At 41.1% G+C, this 16,573-nt stretch overlaps 1 protein-coding gene across 4 annotated transcripts in view; it reads left to right on the top strand.

The window, feature by feature from the left end:
* The window catches only part of LOC137935523 (uncharacterized), a 44,147-nt gene that overhangs the window by 3,827 nt on the left and 23,747 nt on the right, over nucleotides 1-16,573 (top strand). For all 4 annotated transcript variants that reach the window (XM_068780168.1, XM_068780166.1, XM_068780167.1 and 1 more), the window contains exons 4-7: nucleotides 221-429; nucleotides 1,269-1,388; nucleotides 2,683-2,811; nucleotides 2,903-3,028. In XM_068780168.1, coding sequence (XP_068636269.1) covers nucleotides 221-429; nucleotides 1,269-1,388; nucleotides 2,683-2,811; nucleotides 2,903-3,028 — 584 coding nt within the window. The remainder of the gene's footprint in view (nucleotides 1-220; nucleotides 430-1,268; nucleotides 1,389-2,682; nucleotides 2,812-2,902; nucleotides 3,029-16,573) is intronic.

Here is a 16,573-nt window from a genome sequence, read left to right on the forward strand (position 1 = left end):
TTAACTTTAGACTTATTCCCAATAAATTTTTGTGATATCACCTTTTTCCTTGTGTCATCCTAGTTGAGTGATTTTCCTTGGGCTGGGTGGTGCTGAAGTGCTGACTCTAAGGAGGGATGACTCATGTCACATTTAATTATATAAATCCGAATGGGAGTACTTTATCTGCGTACTTTTTTATTGTCTTACTTGTAACTGAGGTTTACCTGTTTTGTGTCAGGTGGTGAGAGTATTGGTTGTCCTGGAAATGCTGGTGCGGCAGGTACCACTTTTGATGCAACACTGCTAAGCCTTAGGGTGAGTAATGACAATTTTACTACACATACCGAAACACCTTTGCTGGACTTTTCTACAAGTCCGCTTTGGTCTAATATCTTTGTGGAGAGCAAGGCAAAAGTTTTGGTTCCACTGGTGTGGACCAGAGTTCAGGTAATATATCTTGATACTTCTCAAATATCTGTCCTGTTTGTACATGGGTTGGTTTGTATAACCATTATTTTGTATGTTAAGTTTGTTTCAGAGAAAAGAAGTTTATTTATTTCTAGGTTACTATATATAACTCTGTGTGTAATGCCTCTCAAGTGGGATGAAATTCAGTTAATATCAGTTTGGTGTGATGTGGACCGTCATTTGTTCAGTAGACAACAGCTGATCCTTAACTGAACTATACTTTAATTCCTCCATCTGGTGGATCTTTAGATTGTTTCAGTAATCATGGAAGGATAGAGTTTTGCCAACTTGAAGTGGTTACAACTCTTCTTTGATCATTCAAGATATGCTCACTTGATGTACCATTGTTCTTCCTTTCCTAGTGATTGGCTAGATTTCACCAGCTTGTTGTGCACCCCTCTTTAATGTTAAACTACATATGGTAACTATAGGTGACCTACTAGGAGCATATTCTTCCTAGAATATTGAACTATTATGGATTGGGCATTTCTGTTGTCCTAATATTAGTTTTAAATACTTCTCGAAGAAAGAATAATTAGTTTTAATTATATTCTATTAAAAGATTAGTTTATGCTGTGTTAGTAACTGTTGTAAGGTGAGAAAATCTAGTGTAAGAAATAGAATGGCCCATCCTGTCATCCAGCTGTTATATCTAGCCCTTTATATTATGAAGGCCTGTGCTGTCATTCAACTATCTAGCTCTTTCTTAATTTTATTTTCTAAATTTTTATTCTGTTGATTCTTAGTTGGACCGTTCCCTTCAAGTGAAGATTTTAATATCTGTTAAGGTTTTCTGAAGTAATTCTTTTACATATAAGGTGAGAGGTCAAATCAGTTTACTTGATGGTGGAAGCATCAGTTTTGGATTGTCCAAATATCCAGTTTCAGAGTTTGAACTGGTAGCGGAGGAACTCCTACTGAGTGATTCAGTAATAAAGGTAATTGACTTCCCAAAATAAATATGCAGAAATCTTTAGAAAAATAATATATAGGAATCTTCTTTGTTAGTTATACATTTTTGGTTAGTATCATTTGTGGGCGACCTGCATACTAGTTTCTTATAGATTATGATCTTGTATTATGCTCTATAGCTGTTGCACAACATTTTTTGCTTATGTATGTATCTACATAGGGATACATGTAACACATGCTATATGTGCATGCAAATTTTACATATGTACATTATAAATTACAAATTGTAATTCTTAAATTTTCAAAAAGAATAGTTATATAATGTACAAATTCATATCCAGGAAAAAGAAGTGGAAGCGAGTCCTCATTAAATTAGGTGCACCCTTTAATTAATATAGTTTTAAATCTTATGACTGAAATTGTAATTTCTTCTTATGGTTGTTGTTGTGGTCAATTTGGCTGTTCTTCCCAAAATGATTAGCTGAAATGCAAGGTTTTTTTCCCAACTAATTAGCACAAGATCTTCCAAACCCAAGCTGATGTTGGATTGTTTTCTCACTACAATAATTCTCACTCTCAAACGTTAAAGCTTGAAACATGGAATAAATTTGTGTGGCCATAGATAGTGAGATTTCTCATTTTTATTTATTATTTTACCATCAACTTTTCCCTCATGCATAGGCTTGATGAGACAACCTAGCGAAATACATGGAAAACCTATTCAAATTGGCCATGAAGATCATCACAAGGGAGTTTGTCTTAGATTTGCTCTGTTACAAAGTTAAGTTGGGCCAGTCCATCCAAAAATGATTAGTTTTAGGAAGCTTTTTTCTAACTATCGAGCATGAGATCTTCCAATCCTGAACTAATGTCAGGCTATGATCCTGTAGTAGCAACTCTGGCTCTAAGATAACTAGTTTGAGACATGGAGCACACATGTATATGGCCATTGTATGATGAGACTTTGTTTTTATACCCCCCAAAATGTTAATTTTGGATTTTTTTTCTATTGTTATTTTTGAATGGAAAATTGACATAGGTCTATTTTTTTTTGGGATTTACGGGCATTTTTTAAATAATTTAACTTTTTAGAAATGAAAAATTGGGTGTGGCCTACATTGGCTGCATTCAAGTCCAGTGTTATTTATAACTGTCTCTGCCTCTATATCGGTATCATCTAATGACAGAAAAACTGGACCAGGCTGTCCAACCAGGCCCATAAACCACTAAAATGCATATTTATAATTTACTAGTATTTTCTTTTGTTAGATTCAAATCTTCTTCACGCTATATGTCTAAGAAGTGTCTTTTCAAATGAAGGTGTATGGTGCATTCAGGATTTATGTGAAGATGTTGCTTATGTGGGAATCCAAGATCCTGATTGATGGTGGTGGCAATTCTGAAGTGGCTACTTCAGTGCTGGAAGTCAGGAATCTAATTGTTCTAAGGGTATGCTGATAAGAATCATCTTAACCTTTCAAGTTCGGTAATCTCTATCTTCTTCTTTCACAAACCATTTACATTTCATTCCTTTTGGCAGCAAAATTCTGTCATCAGCTCAAATGCTAACTTGGGAGTATATGGTCAAGGGCTTTTGAGGTTGAGTGGTCAGGGTGATGTAATCCAAGGCCAGCGACTTTTCCTGTCACTGTTTTACAACATAGATGTAAGGTTCTCGTGTATAAATCTGTATTGCTTCCAGTAAATTATTGGACATCCTGTGAATTTTCTTCTATTTTACAATTAAGAATTGCGTTATAACAAATTATTTTATAGAGATCATGAAACAAACATGTTACAATCAAGAAGGAGAACGAAGAAATTAAGACTACAATATTAGGTGTAGGGAAATGGAATCTAGGAAACATTAATGTCATGTGGAACCTAAGGGTGAAATCATAAAGATGAAAAAAGGGAAAGACAAATAAATAAAGAATCATGGTGGTGGAGTGTTGCAGGAAAAAAAAATCCATGGAAAAAAGGTCCTCTTTTAAAAGCCGGGTTCTGAGAATGAGGGATTATATAGCTGACACAAACAAGCCAAATACAAAGCTATTAAAGTTGGGTTCCACATCCATCCCAAAATAATTTGCTGAAGTTGAGAGGTCTTTTCCTCACAACAACCGCCTGCTTTTTCCTAACTCTAACCTACGTGGAATAATTCTTATTAAAATTTTCTCTCACATCCAGGCCTAAGAAAATAGACAACAAGCCTAAGACATGGATAATAATAAATGAATATACAGACTAGACAAGACATAAACTTGGCCCAAGTGAACAAAAACACCCTGCTATTTTTTTTTTTTTTTTTGAAATGATGCTGAATTTTATTATGAGAGCTCAAACAAGCAGATTACACGAGGGGAAGCCTTCCCAAACAATGAGAGATTGTTGGGAGGTTCCGGATTTTGCCAATTTATCAGCCAAAGAATTGGCTGATCTAGGAATGAGGTTCCAATTACAATGAATAGATGATACAATGTCAGCAATACAATCAGTGATTGGCCAGTGGCGCCAAGGAGGGGAGCTTTCTTTTGAACACCAACTGATGACAATTTTTGAATCGCCTTCAATAATCAGCTTGCCATGGAGCCGCTCTTTAAAGATTTGGAGGCCGAACAGAAGAGCACTCACTTCAGCAGTATTTGAATCAGCAATACCCACCGGCCCTGCATAGGATAGAATAGGGTCTCCACTGCTGTCTCTGAAAACACCACTAGCTCCAACCGGCCCAGGACAGCCTAAAGCACTGCCATCAAAATTGAGTTTGATGCAATCGTAAGGGGGAGGCTCCTAGGTGGCCATAATCGAATTCCTACGGGGCCCCGCCATGTGCGCTATCAAACCCCAATTTTCTCGAAGGGAGACGCCCGATAGAGAAGCAAACTCCTTCCTAGAATGTAGCCAGCTTGAGATAAGGCCCACTGCCTGAGAAGCTATATTATCCGGGTTGCTAGCCTTGGATTTGAATCTCTGGTTGTTTTGCTATAACCATATACACCATGGGACATGCGCAAGGCATGCCAAGAGAATTATCTTGCCCAACTTAGGAAGGCGTATCCCCATTACCATCTCAAACGTGCCAAAAAAGTCCTGATGTAGCCCCATTTGGAGACCAATCTATTGAAATATCTTCATCCAGACTTGCTATGAAAAGCTGCAATGTAAGAGAACATGCTGGACTGTCTCATCGCACACACCACAAAGGGGACAAGTGCAATTGGCGGCGGTGTAACCTCATTTATGAAGGTTGTTAGAGGTGAGGATCTATTCCCTGATGGCCGTCCACACGAAGAATTTGATTTTGTTAGGCGCTGAGAGCTTCCATGCCAGGTTTGCCTTGTGCTCATGCATGCTATAATCTTGTTTTATAATGTGAGAGTAGGCGGATGCAACTGTGAATCGGCCATTAATGCTAGGCTTCCATGTCAGTTTGTCAACTGCATGCTCACGAATAGTAGTGCTGCTGAGTCTGGAGAGGAGAACAAAAAGCAGTAGTTTCCTCATCATTTAATCCCTAGCGAAATGTAAGACTCCATGAGCGATCTCTCCAAGAATCAGCCACTGAGCAAGAGAGGTCCCTTGCCACCCTAGAGAGTCCCGGGAAATCCTCGAAGAGGGGGCGGGGGCCACACCATTCATCTGACCAAAAGAGGAGGGTCCTTCTATTGCCTGTGTGAAAGGAAGTTGCATCTCTGAATATTGGGAGGAGCTTTTGAATTGATTTCCATATCGGGGATAGGAGCTGAGTAGTGCCATCCTCCCTCTACCAGGCATTCGAAGGTTGAAGATAGAACCTGACCATATCACCCCATAGGCTGTTATGCTTGATGTTGATCCATTTGAGCAAAAGGGGCATTGTTCATCTCCTTCGTAGGCCGAATGCCGAAACCACCCCGATTTCGGGGCATGCAAATATCCTTCCAACTCACCAAATGGTATCTGAAGGTGTCCTCCGATCCTCTCCAGAGAAAACGACGACGGATGGCAAACGGAGGCCGGATAGTGCATGAATGATAATAAATAGTTTGGCAGTCCAGCCAAACAAGACTTGAGGAGAGTGAGCCACCTAGCCGTAGATAAAAGCTTGCCCTTCAAGTAGCTAGTTGCTTCTCAAATTTCTCAATAAGGGGGGACCAAAGCGTCGCTGAAGGCCGAGAGTCAAAGAGTGGTAGTCCAAGATATGTAGCTGGCAAATTTCCCACTGAGCACCCCAAATAGTCAGCCATTCCTGACACACAGGTGAGTCAATATGATAGCCTAGTAGGGCGGTTTTCTTCCAGTTAATGTTCTGTCCAGAAGCCAGTTCAAATAGTCCCAATACAACACGCAGTTTTCGGATCTGATCCATAGTGCCAGAGCAAATTGTATCATCTGCAAACTGAAGGATCGACACATCAAAGACTGCACAGTCCGTTGTGGGGAGGAGCCAACCCAGGTTTTTGGCCGAACAGATCAAAGATGATAGGTATTCTGCTACCACTTTGAAGAGCAAAGGGGCAAAGGGGTCTCCCTGCCTGATTCCCCTAGATCCCTTAAAATAACCGCAAGCCGTTCCGTTTGAGAAGAACAAAATAGCTTGCAGAGGAGATGCAACTTTGAATCCAGAAGCACCATTTTTCCCCGAATCCCATTTTCCCCAGGAGAGTGTCCAAAAGCTTCCAATTAACTCTATCAAAGGCTTTCTCAAAATCAAGCTTTAGGATGAATCTGGGATGCTTTAAAGCCTTAAAATGGTGGATGAGCTCGTGACATGCCATGGCCGAGTCTAATATATTTCTTCCCTTGATAAAAACACTCTGGCCATGATGGATGGCAATAGGGAGAACTGCCCTGAGGCGATTGGCAAGAAGGCGCGCAATCACTGGTGGTGAGGCTGATCGGCCGAAAGTCAGAAGGAATTTCTGCCCCTTCTTTTTTAGGGATGAGGGCAATAAACGAAGCTCCGATGCTCCTATATCTGATGCCATGCTGATAGAACGAGTGAACCATGTTGGCAATATCGTCTCTGATGAACGGCCAACATCGGTGGTGAGGCAGATCAGCCGAAAGTTAGAAGGAATTTCTGCCCCTTCTTTTTTAGGGACGAGGGCAATAAACGAAACTTCGATGCCCCTATATTTGATGCCATGCTGATAGAACGAGTGGACCATGCAGGCAATATCGTCTCTGATGAAAGGCCAACATCGGCGATAGAATTCCCCATTGAAACCATCCGGACCTGGAGCACGATCCAAAGGAAGGCCCAATGCTGCTTTTTCAATTTCCTTTTTGGAGAAAGGGAGCTCGATGAGACTAGCTGCGGCCGAAGGAATAGCCTGGAGATGAACCTTTTCGAAGAAAGGATGAACTAGCTGGCCATCAGAGTATAATTCTGCAAAAAAGTTCACCAGTGAGTTTGAAATAAGGGATCGATCCGAGGTGCTCTCACCATTGAAGCTGAGCGGGTGATGCGGTTGGCTCTTCTCCGAGCAAAGGTGACTGCATGGAAGAATTTAGTATTGGTATCCCCCTCAACGAGCCATTTAAATCTTGCACGCTGCTTCCAGTGCACGAGCTCACTATGAGCGAATGATTGCATTTGCCCTTGAAGGGCGTATCTCTGAGTTGCTTCTGAGGAAGAGAGGCTTCTAGATTTAAATGGCTAAGTGGGTATCTACCATAATCGGCCAATGGTCGGAAACAACCCTATTGAGGACTTTGCCTGTGGCATTGCTGTATAACTGAAGCCATTTGTTGTTGGCTAAGAAGCGGTCAAGCTTGGAGAGGACGGGGGGTTGTCTGCCATTAGACCAAGTGAAGGTCTTCCCAGATAGGGTAACCTCATTAAGATCCTAGCTGCCAATAAAGTCTGCAAATAGCCTCATGGAGGTAGTGATTCTCCGGGAGGGCGGGGATTTCTCGTGGCAGAAGCGGCTAACATTGAAATCTCTTGCAAGCATCAAAGGAATGGGCCAACTCTGACAAGTCCTCACATGGTCATCCCAGAAGAGGTGTCTCTCGTGGTGTCTAGTAGGACCATACACACACACCCACAAGGCACCAAATGTTCCTCGATCCTTTGTCTCTCAATTTGATTCCGAGGGACTGTGCTACAACAACGATCGATCACCTCAATGGTATTAGTGCCTCACACAATCGGAATGCCACCAGCCAATCCAATCGCATCCACAAAAATCCATCCAGACTTCTTTTGAGGCCACAACTCATGGATATATCCAAGGAGTGGAGAAATTGCCTTGGTTTCTTGAAGGATAACAACATTTGCCTTGGTAGAGGCAAGGAGATCCTGAATTGCGGCACGACGATGCACAGATCCAATTCCTCGAACATTCCAAGAGATAATGATCATGGATCACTAGTATTCTTCTTGGACTTCTCAGACAGGTGTTTATCTCCCCTGGGGGGCTCCGTGTAGACAGTGTCCATCGCCTTGGCAAGTTCCACTATCTGTGCCCAGGTTTCTGCGTCGGATTTTTGTTGTTCTATCTGAAGAGCAGCCGCATACTTCTGAGCTCTTTCTCCCGTCTCTGGAAGGATAAGTCCCCTATCTTTGGATTGCAGGGGTATCTAGAAGTAGCACTGGAACCATCCTGGAGAAGTTGTCTCGGATGACCTCTATTCCGGGACTGGTAGGTGGCAAGGGGAGGAGGAGGAATTTTGGGGTGGGAATATCGAGGGGGAGAGTTCATTATTTGAGTGGTGGTTTGAGGGGTGTGAGGACTGTGGGATGGGGTTATAGGGAGGCCTGTGGGGCTTTTAATGTTGGGGGGTGGGGGGGTAAGGTGAATGGCAGCTGTAGGTATCTGGGGGTGGAATAGATTCTATCAGGGATAGTATATGTGATGGGTTGAGATGGACTGGTGGGTGGGTGGTATGGCAGGCTGGAGGGAGGGACAACCAAGGAGGCAGCTGGAATATAGTCATTGCCAACTGTAAGACTGGCTGGTTCAGGATGCATCTTCTGGGGAGAAGAGACAAGTTGTGGAGAATCTCTGGATTTAGTTGTAGGACTCGAGGTCACATTTCTGAAATCTTGCATATCTGCCAACTCAATACGAATCCAGAATCGGGCATTATCCACCATAATGCATTGGAAGTAGCGTCCTTCGCAAGGATGGATAGGATTGATGAGGATCCGGGCCTCATCAAGACTATGCCAGTGCTCAGTAAGGGGGTCTAGAGCGATTATGTCACCAAACTCCGAGATGATGCTCGTGAAGACCTCATTGTGCCATAGTTCCGCAGGGAGGCCGGTGAATGTAGCCCATTGCCCAAATTGACTAGAAGGAGTCAAGGAGAGCCATTCTGATATCCTGATGATGCCCAAGGGGGTGTGAGAGCAAGGGCCGCAAAAGACTTTTGTTGGGTTTCAAAGTGAACAAGCCAGGAATGGGGATTGAGGTAGGAAATTCTGGGTGTGTAGGGGAGGTGAAGCTCATCAATCAGCCATTGAAGTATGCTGGATTCTGATATCCCGATTATGCCCAAGGAGGGGGGAGGGGGGGGGAGAGGAATGGGCTCAGAGGAGTGTTTTGTCGCTGATGGGGCTCTGGTATAAGGGGAGGGGGAAGGCTCGGGTGGTGCCGCTGGATCTAGGGGCTCCCCTTGCTGGAGTCTGCTCCGGATGGCTTCTTCGAACTCCTTCCAGCCAAATCCCGAGTTTGTGGCCTCGGGAATATAGATCTTCGCGAGCATTGTTGTGCCACACCGATGGACGACACGACACTCTCTTTGTCACAGAAAGGAGCTCACCGACAGGAAGAAAATCAAGTCCCGTGTTCAAAGATCACGGGTTCGGTTAGCTTCGTTCTGACTCGTTGGAACTGAAGGACGAAGCTTGAAGCGGCTTCCATCGGGACACAGATGAAGGACATCTTCGATCCGACGGCAGAGGAGATGCGAATCACCTGTCCGGAGCTCCGAGCTACTTTCTCCATTGTAAATCTGTTTTTTCTGTAGCTGAAACGGAAAGGGGGGTCCCTTTTCTTTCGTCGGGAGATCGTCTTCCAGCTGGCTTCGAAATCTTCCGTAGGAGGTTTCGTTGGCTTGTCTGAGGGCAGATCCAAGGTTTCCTAGCGTCTGGGTTGATGTTTTTTTGGTTCGGAATTTCTGTGTCTTCTCGGAAAGTCAATCTCTGTCTATCGATCGCTGTCGGAGAAGGAGTTGGCATCCTTGCCGGAAGTCTGCCGTCGAGGGTTCTGGTCATCGGCCACGGGGACAGTGATCAGAGAAAGATCTCGGCTCATTTTTTAAAAGCGCGCACGTTAGCACAATCGAAGCTAACGGCGCACATTACGCGTAACGTTAATTTCTCTCCAAAATCGGCCGAAATCGGCCAAATCGCCTCCCTCTCGCCTCTCTCTCTCTCTCTCTTTTTTTTTAGTTCAAATCTCCATAAAAACACCCTGTTGTTATACTATGTTGAAGTTAGTAAACCTTTTCTAAACTAATAACCATCGGCGTTTTCTCAATTCTTAACTCATGTGGGATTCTTTCCATTAACAAAAAAAGAGTGCATGCAAAACAAATTATATTAGTATATGTAGATTATAAGTAGGCTAAAATTACCTATAAATGTAGGTTTCCCAAACTTAACCCAACATCTGTCAGAATAATGATTATTTCTACCACAATGAACACACTTCCTTTCTGACTTACCATCACCACATTCTCTACCTCGGCTCTACCTCTACCTCTAGAGGAATCTGTAGGGGATGATGTAGTGGCTTCCATTATCTTACCTCTTTTACCTGTTCTAGGTACAATAATCTTCTCAGCCCTCATAATCTGATTAAAAGTGGTAGAGAGAGTAGGGATTTCATCTGAAGCTAACACCTAGGCTTTAATAACTTCAAATTCAGCACCTAAGCCATCCAAATTTTTTGCAACAAGCAGCTTATTTTGATGTTTTCTCGACTCATTTTCATTCGTAGTAAACGGATGATATACATTGATCCCCTGCCATATGCCAAGGAATGTGCTATAATATTTTGTGACAGTTCGATTTCCTCTTTTCATCCCAAAAAAGTTTGTATACAACTCATAAACGTGAGTGAGATTACTCTTCTATGCATATAAAGATTCTAGAGACAGCCACATAGCCTTTGCTGTCTCACAGGTCATAACTTGATTGTCCTCTACCTCCCAATCATCATTTGGAGGCACTGGAGGATCATCTCAGATAAACTTCAACTTTTTTCTACCCTTCAGATACATTTTGATAGACTTAACCCAATTAAGATAATTAGACCCTGTCAATTTTTATGAAGTAATCATGATGGTATCATTTCCATCAAACCTAAAATTTACTCTAGTCGGGGTATAAACTTCTCTTGTCTCTACCATAATACTGGTATTTGATCATAAAATAATCAATTTAAGCTTCCGGACAATTTCTAGATTTATCAACAAGGTGGGTCCCAGTCACAAAATTAGGGTTAGGGCACATAAATAAGATATGCGCACTTCAACAATCTAATAACCAGCAATTCACAACTATTTCAACCAATATAATGCAAAAGTGGTAACAGTTAGGGCTAACGTCATCAATTGGGTGATGATGCAGGCATCCAACACTGGGTTGGGTGACATAGATCTCAAAAAAGCCAGTTAGGAACCCAATTGGGGCAATTTAAGTGTAGAAAATGCTTCAATGATTCATAAAGACTAGTAACCCTAAAGGAAAAGAAGAAAAAAACATAACTTTGATGAATCATCATCAAACCCTACAATTTTTCTCCTTCTAGCAGGTTGTCCTCTTAAAAAATGGAATGAATCTACAATAGAATGCTCCCAACAACGATCTACTTCTTTGATACCATGTAAAAATCCAGATTTGGGTGAAGGAAGAGGAAAAAATTGAGAGCAAAAGGACAAAAGAGAAGACTTTTTTTCTAAAGACCCTGAAAGGCTTTATTGGGAACAGTGCACGAATTCCCAGACTTCTTAAATAGGTGTTTTGAATAAAAAATTACAAAAATGCCCCTATACACTTAATAAACCTTAAATCTCTTTATATCTCCCTAACTACACATCCTATGTACATAAAATTTGGCCACTGATATAATTTAACATGCAAAACAAGATTACATAAAGAAAATTAACCATTGAAGTAGTAAAATGACCAAAATACCCCTGGATGTATTTTCTAACAGTTAGGGCAGTCAAATTGCCATGAAAAATGGAAAGAATCTTAAATTACTCCCTAATTTAAGCGAGAAATTGCATCTGAGAATGAACATTCAATAACTAACCATCTGAAGTTTTTCCCCTCTTAGTTTATCTTCCCAGTTACTGTTATGACTACAAATGCCTCTCTTGGGTACTACCACATTTCCATCAGACCTTATTCAATTGTCTTCAACATCTTGTTAAATTAACTGGTGAACCACGTTAGACCAACTTCTACTAGAGATTTCAACACTTCAACATCTTCTTCAAGCCATTCCCATTGAAGAGAGAGAGTGAGAGAGAGAGAGAATTACTTGTAGAAAATTTACGTATAAGAAATTTGGCTTTGGAGACTCATCAAATTTATATAATATACAACTTTAGCCCAAACAAGCCATGAATGCAAGAGTGCTATGTCATCTGACACTTAATAGATTGTATGTTAGAGAGCAAAAACCAAGCTAAGCTTGTGCAACTTCCATCCTAATAGTGGAAGTGGGATTTTAGATTCTTCTATGTCGGTTACACAGGGTGCTCTAGATGAGATGCAACAATTGATACAGTAGCAACAACAAATTGCTTAGCCCAATCTCTGTTGCTTTGACCTCAACATTTGTAGCTCATGTTTGCATCCAGTTCCTAGTTCTACTAGTGTTGACTCAGGTATGATAGCTTATCATGTTCACTCATCACTATCTTGGGTTCTTGACTCAGGAGCCTGCAGACACATGTCAGATATGTTGTCATTGTTTTCCGATTTGAAAGAGTCTGTGTGTGTCAAACATGTTAATCTTGCTGATCGTTCTATCTCTCTTGCTCAAGGAGTAGGCAATGTTACTCCTGCTTCCTTTGTCTCCTCACTCAATGCTTTTTGTTCCCAACTTTCCTCTAAATTTGTTGTCGGTTAGTCAGCTAGCCAAGTCAATGCGTTGTTCCCTCACATTTTATCCTAATCATTGTGTTTTTCAGGATCTCACGACGAGGAAGATGATTGGTTCCGCTCGTGAGAGAGATGGGCTATACTACTTGGAGAACCATCGGCAGAATGGTATTCAGGCGATACATACCGCAAATTCTCCTCTACAGTGGCACTTGCGGCCAGGTCATCCATCTACAGCAAAACTGATTGAAGTTTTTCCACACTTTCCGTCTAATTCTTCTTTCCAGTGCGAGTCGTGTCAACTAGGCAAACATCACAAAAGTTCGTTTTCAGTCTCATCTCATAAAACCAGCCATCTATTTGAGATTGTACACTCAGACATCCGGGGTCCTTGTCCTGTGTCTAGTCACTTCAGTCATAGGTATTTTATTTTCTTTATCGATGATTTTAGTAGGTGTACTTGGATTTACCTTTTTAAGGAAAAATCTAAGGCTTTTGATATACTCACACTTTTCTTCAATGAAATAAAAAACCAGTTTGCTGCTTCGTTTCATAACTTGCGTGCCTCAAGTTCATGAGTCATAAATTCTCTGTCTTTTGTCAAGATCAGGGAATTATTCATCAGACATCGTGTATCTTTGCCCCCCAACAAAATGGCGTAGTTGAACGTAAGAATTGGCGTAGTTGAACGTAAGAATCGCCATTTAGTGGAGGTAGTTAGGACAATGATGTTCTTTATGCATGAGCCCAAGCCTTATTGGGGTGATGCTGTTCTTACAACCTGTTTCTTGGTTAATAAAATGCCTTCGTTTGTGTTAAAAGGAAAAATTCCTATCCAGCTGCTTTTGTCATCTGCGCCATTATTTGCTATTTCTCCCCGCTTGTTTGGATGTGTTCGCTCTGCACATGTATTTGGCTCTTCCAAGGATAAGTTGTCTCCCCTAGCAGTTAAGTGTGTATTTTTGGGGTACTCTTGAACAAAGAAGGGGTACAAATATTTTTGCCCGTCCACTAGAAAACCATTTGTATCTGTTGATGTTACTTTCTTTGCGGATGTACCATTCTTTTCATTTGTGTCTTTACCTTCTGATCCTGTTGTCTCACCTGAACTGGCACCAGTTATCCTTGTACCAGTCGATGAGCTCTTAGACTGTCACAAACTGTCACTGTCGAGAAACCATTACAAGTATATAAATGTCAAAAAGAAGTATCACCACCGACTCTTTCACTGGACCATAACTCTACTTCGCCTCGAGATCTAGGAAGTAATGATGTACATCTTCCTATTGCACTCAGGAAGGGTGTTAGGAAAGGTAAAGGTATGCGGTATCCGTTATCTCAGTATGTGTCTTTTTGTTCATTATCTAACTCCTATAAAAATTTTGCTTTGTCCATTTCTACCTGCACTATCCCTTCTTCAGTGCAGGAGGTCTTCTTGTCTCCTCATTGGAAGCATACTATGGATGTTGAAATGGATGCTTTGATAGATCATGACACTTGGCAACTATGTGATCTACCATCTGGGGCCAAAGTTGTTGGCTGCCGCTGAGTTTATACTATCAAGAACTCCATAGACGGTTCTATTGAGCAATATAAAGCTCGGCTGGTTGCAAAGGGGTACACTCAGACCTTTGGTATTGATGTGTTTGAAACCTTTTTCGCCTGTTGCTCGTTTGTCGTTTGTCCGTATTTTGCTCTTAGTTGTAGTGAGTTAGGGGTGGTCCCTACGTCAACTGGACATTAAAAACCCCTTCTTATATGGTGATTTGGAGGAAGAGGTATAAGAGCAACCTCCAAGATATGTTACTTAGGGGGAGCCACATAAAGTATGTAGATTTAAGAAGTGATTTATGGACTGAAGCAGAGTCCACTGCTTGGTTTGAAAAATTCAGCCAGGTTGTAGTATCTATGGAGTTCTTGAGGAGTCATTGTGATCACTTCTTGTTTGTGATGAAGAGATCCTCTAGAATTGTGATGCTTTTGGTTTATGCAGATGACATTATATTATCTGGGAGTGATATAGAGGATACCGAGTCTCATTTGTTTGCACATTTTCAAACTAAAGACTTGGGACCATTGAAATACTTTCTGGGCATTGAAGTGGCGAAAAGTAAAGAAGGCGTTGTGATGACACAACGTAAGTATGTCACAGATATGCTTCAAGAGTATGGTTTGTTGGGAGTCAAGCTAGCTGATACCCCAATAGAAGTGGGACATAATCTCCATGATGAGTAGAGTGATGAATTAAATGACAGGACATCGTATCGGAAATTAGTGGAAAAGTTAATTTAGGCAACAATTACTATAAATGACATTTCTTTTGCAGTAAGTGTAGTGAGCCAATTTATGGAACATCCTCGGAAAGTAGACTTAGAAGCTGCACAAAGAATTTTTGAGGTATTTGAAAGGAGTACCAAGGACAAGTTTTTTCTTTAGACCTAAAGATCATATGAAGATAGAAGCTTTCTCTGATGCAGACTATGTAGGGTCCAAACTAGACAGAAAATCAACCTTTGGATATTGTGTCTTCCTAGGAGGGAATTTGGTTTGTTGGCGAAGTAAAAAGCAAAATGTTGCTGCCCAGTCTAGTGCACAAGCTGAATATAGGGCAATGGTTCAGACAGTGAGTTGATGTGGGTTAGGTCTCACGAGAGTTGGGTTTCAACGAGGATGAGTTGATGAGCATGTTTTGTGATAATTAGGTTGCGATATTTATTGCAAGTAACCCAATTGTCCATGAGAAGACTAAACATATAGAAGTGGATTGCCACTTTATTCGAGATGCAGTGATGAAAAAGGTGGTAGCGACTCTGTTTGTTCGGTCCAGAGATCAGTTAGGAGATGTCTTCACAAAGGCCCTTGGCAAACAAGAATTTATATTATTCTGCAACAAGCTGAGACTCCTGGATATATATGCTCCAGCTTGAGGGGGAGTGTTAGAAAATACACCTAGGGGTATTTTGGTAATTTTACACTCACAAAGTCTTTTGATCATTTTACCACTTCAGTGGTTAATTTTCTTTATGTAATCTTGTTTTGCATGTTAAATTATATTGGTGGTTAAATTTTCATGTACATAGGATGTGCAGTTAGGGAGATATAAGGAGATTTAAGTGTATAGGGTCATTTAAAAAAAAAAGTGTATAGGGGGGCATTTTTTATTTGTAACTCAAAACACCTATTTAAGAAGTCTGGGAATTTGTGCACAGTTCCCAATGAATCCTTTCAGGCTCTTCAAAAATTTCTTCTTTTCCTTTCTCTTTTTTTCTCAATTGTCTCCTCTTCCTTCACCCAAATATGGATTTTAAAACTGACATATCCTCACGTGTGTGAGTGATAGAGTCCATAATTTTTGTATTACTGACTTTTTTTAAAGTTAGGAGTTAGGGAGTAATATCAAGAGGGGTTAAAGGGAAATATTGTATCATGCCTTGGGTAGCAAGCAAGAAGGAGAGGGGGTGCCAGCCTCCTAGGGGTAGTTTAGGTATTTTTTGTTGAATCGTCAAAAGTTGGCCAAAAGAGGGAGTCTTAGATTAGAAAGTCATGTTTAAAGTGTGAGTCTTCGTAAAAGTCTGGAAGTGTTGAGATAAGAATCACTTTGTTGTTCTCATAAAAGGCCCGATTGTTTGGATATATGATTGCTATTCAAAGGTGATGACGATTGTGGTGTCGAGTTATAAGACCTACCATTTTATCCAAAAAGAAGGTGTGAGTCTTTGTTGGAGTTTCCTATTAGGAGTTTTAATTTCCTATTTGATGTAATTAGTATCTTACTAGGAGTTCTAGTTTCCTAATTGATGTATTTGAGAAATTATAAACAAAAGAAGGAAGCAAAACCTTAAACCGTTAAATTATTATTTACTGTCTTATCCCCACCCCCTTTCTTCCCTACTCGTGTCTTAGCTCCACTCTCCTCTCGTCTTCACTTCTTTTGTCTTTTTTCCTCGAGCTCTCTATCCTCTTTGGTCCTCTCTCTCCTCTCTCCCTACTAAATCCCTTCCCCTTATCTCTTCTCCCTCACGAGCCTACTCTCTTCTCATCTCTTCTCCTCTCTTCTCTTATCTTCTCAACTCTTTTCTACTCTTCTTCCCTCCTCTTACCTCTTCCTCTCCTCTGCAATTACTTTCACCTAATTTTTTCTAGCCATTCTTCTCTTCT

Source organism: Aristolochia californica, unplaced genomic scaffold, assembly GCF_029961685.1.
Source record: "Aristolochia californica isolate CCGP_79_NKW_82.1479 unplaced genomic scaffold, dmAriCali1.0.hap1 SCAF_6, whole genome shotgun sequence".
NCBI lineage: Eukaryota > Viridiplantae > Streptophyta > Magnoliopsida > Piperales > Aristolochiaceae > Aristolochia > Aristolochia californica.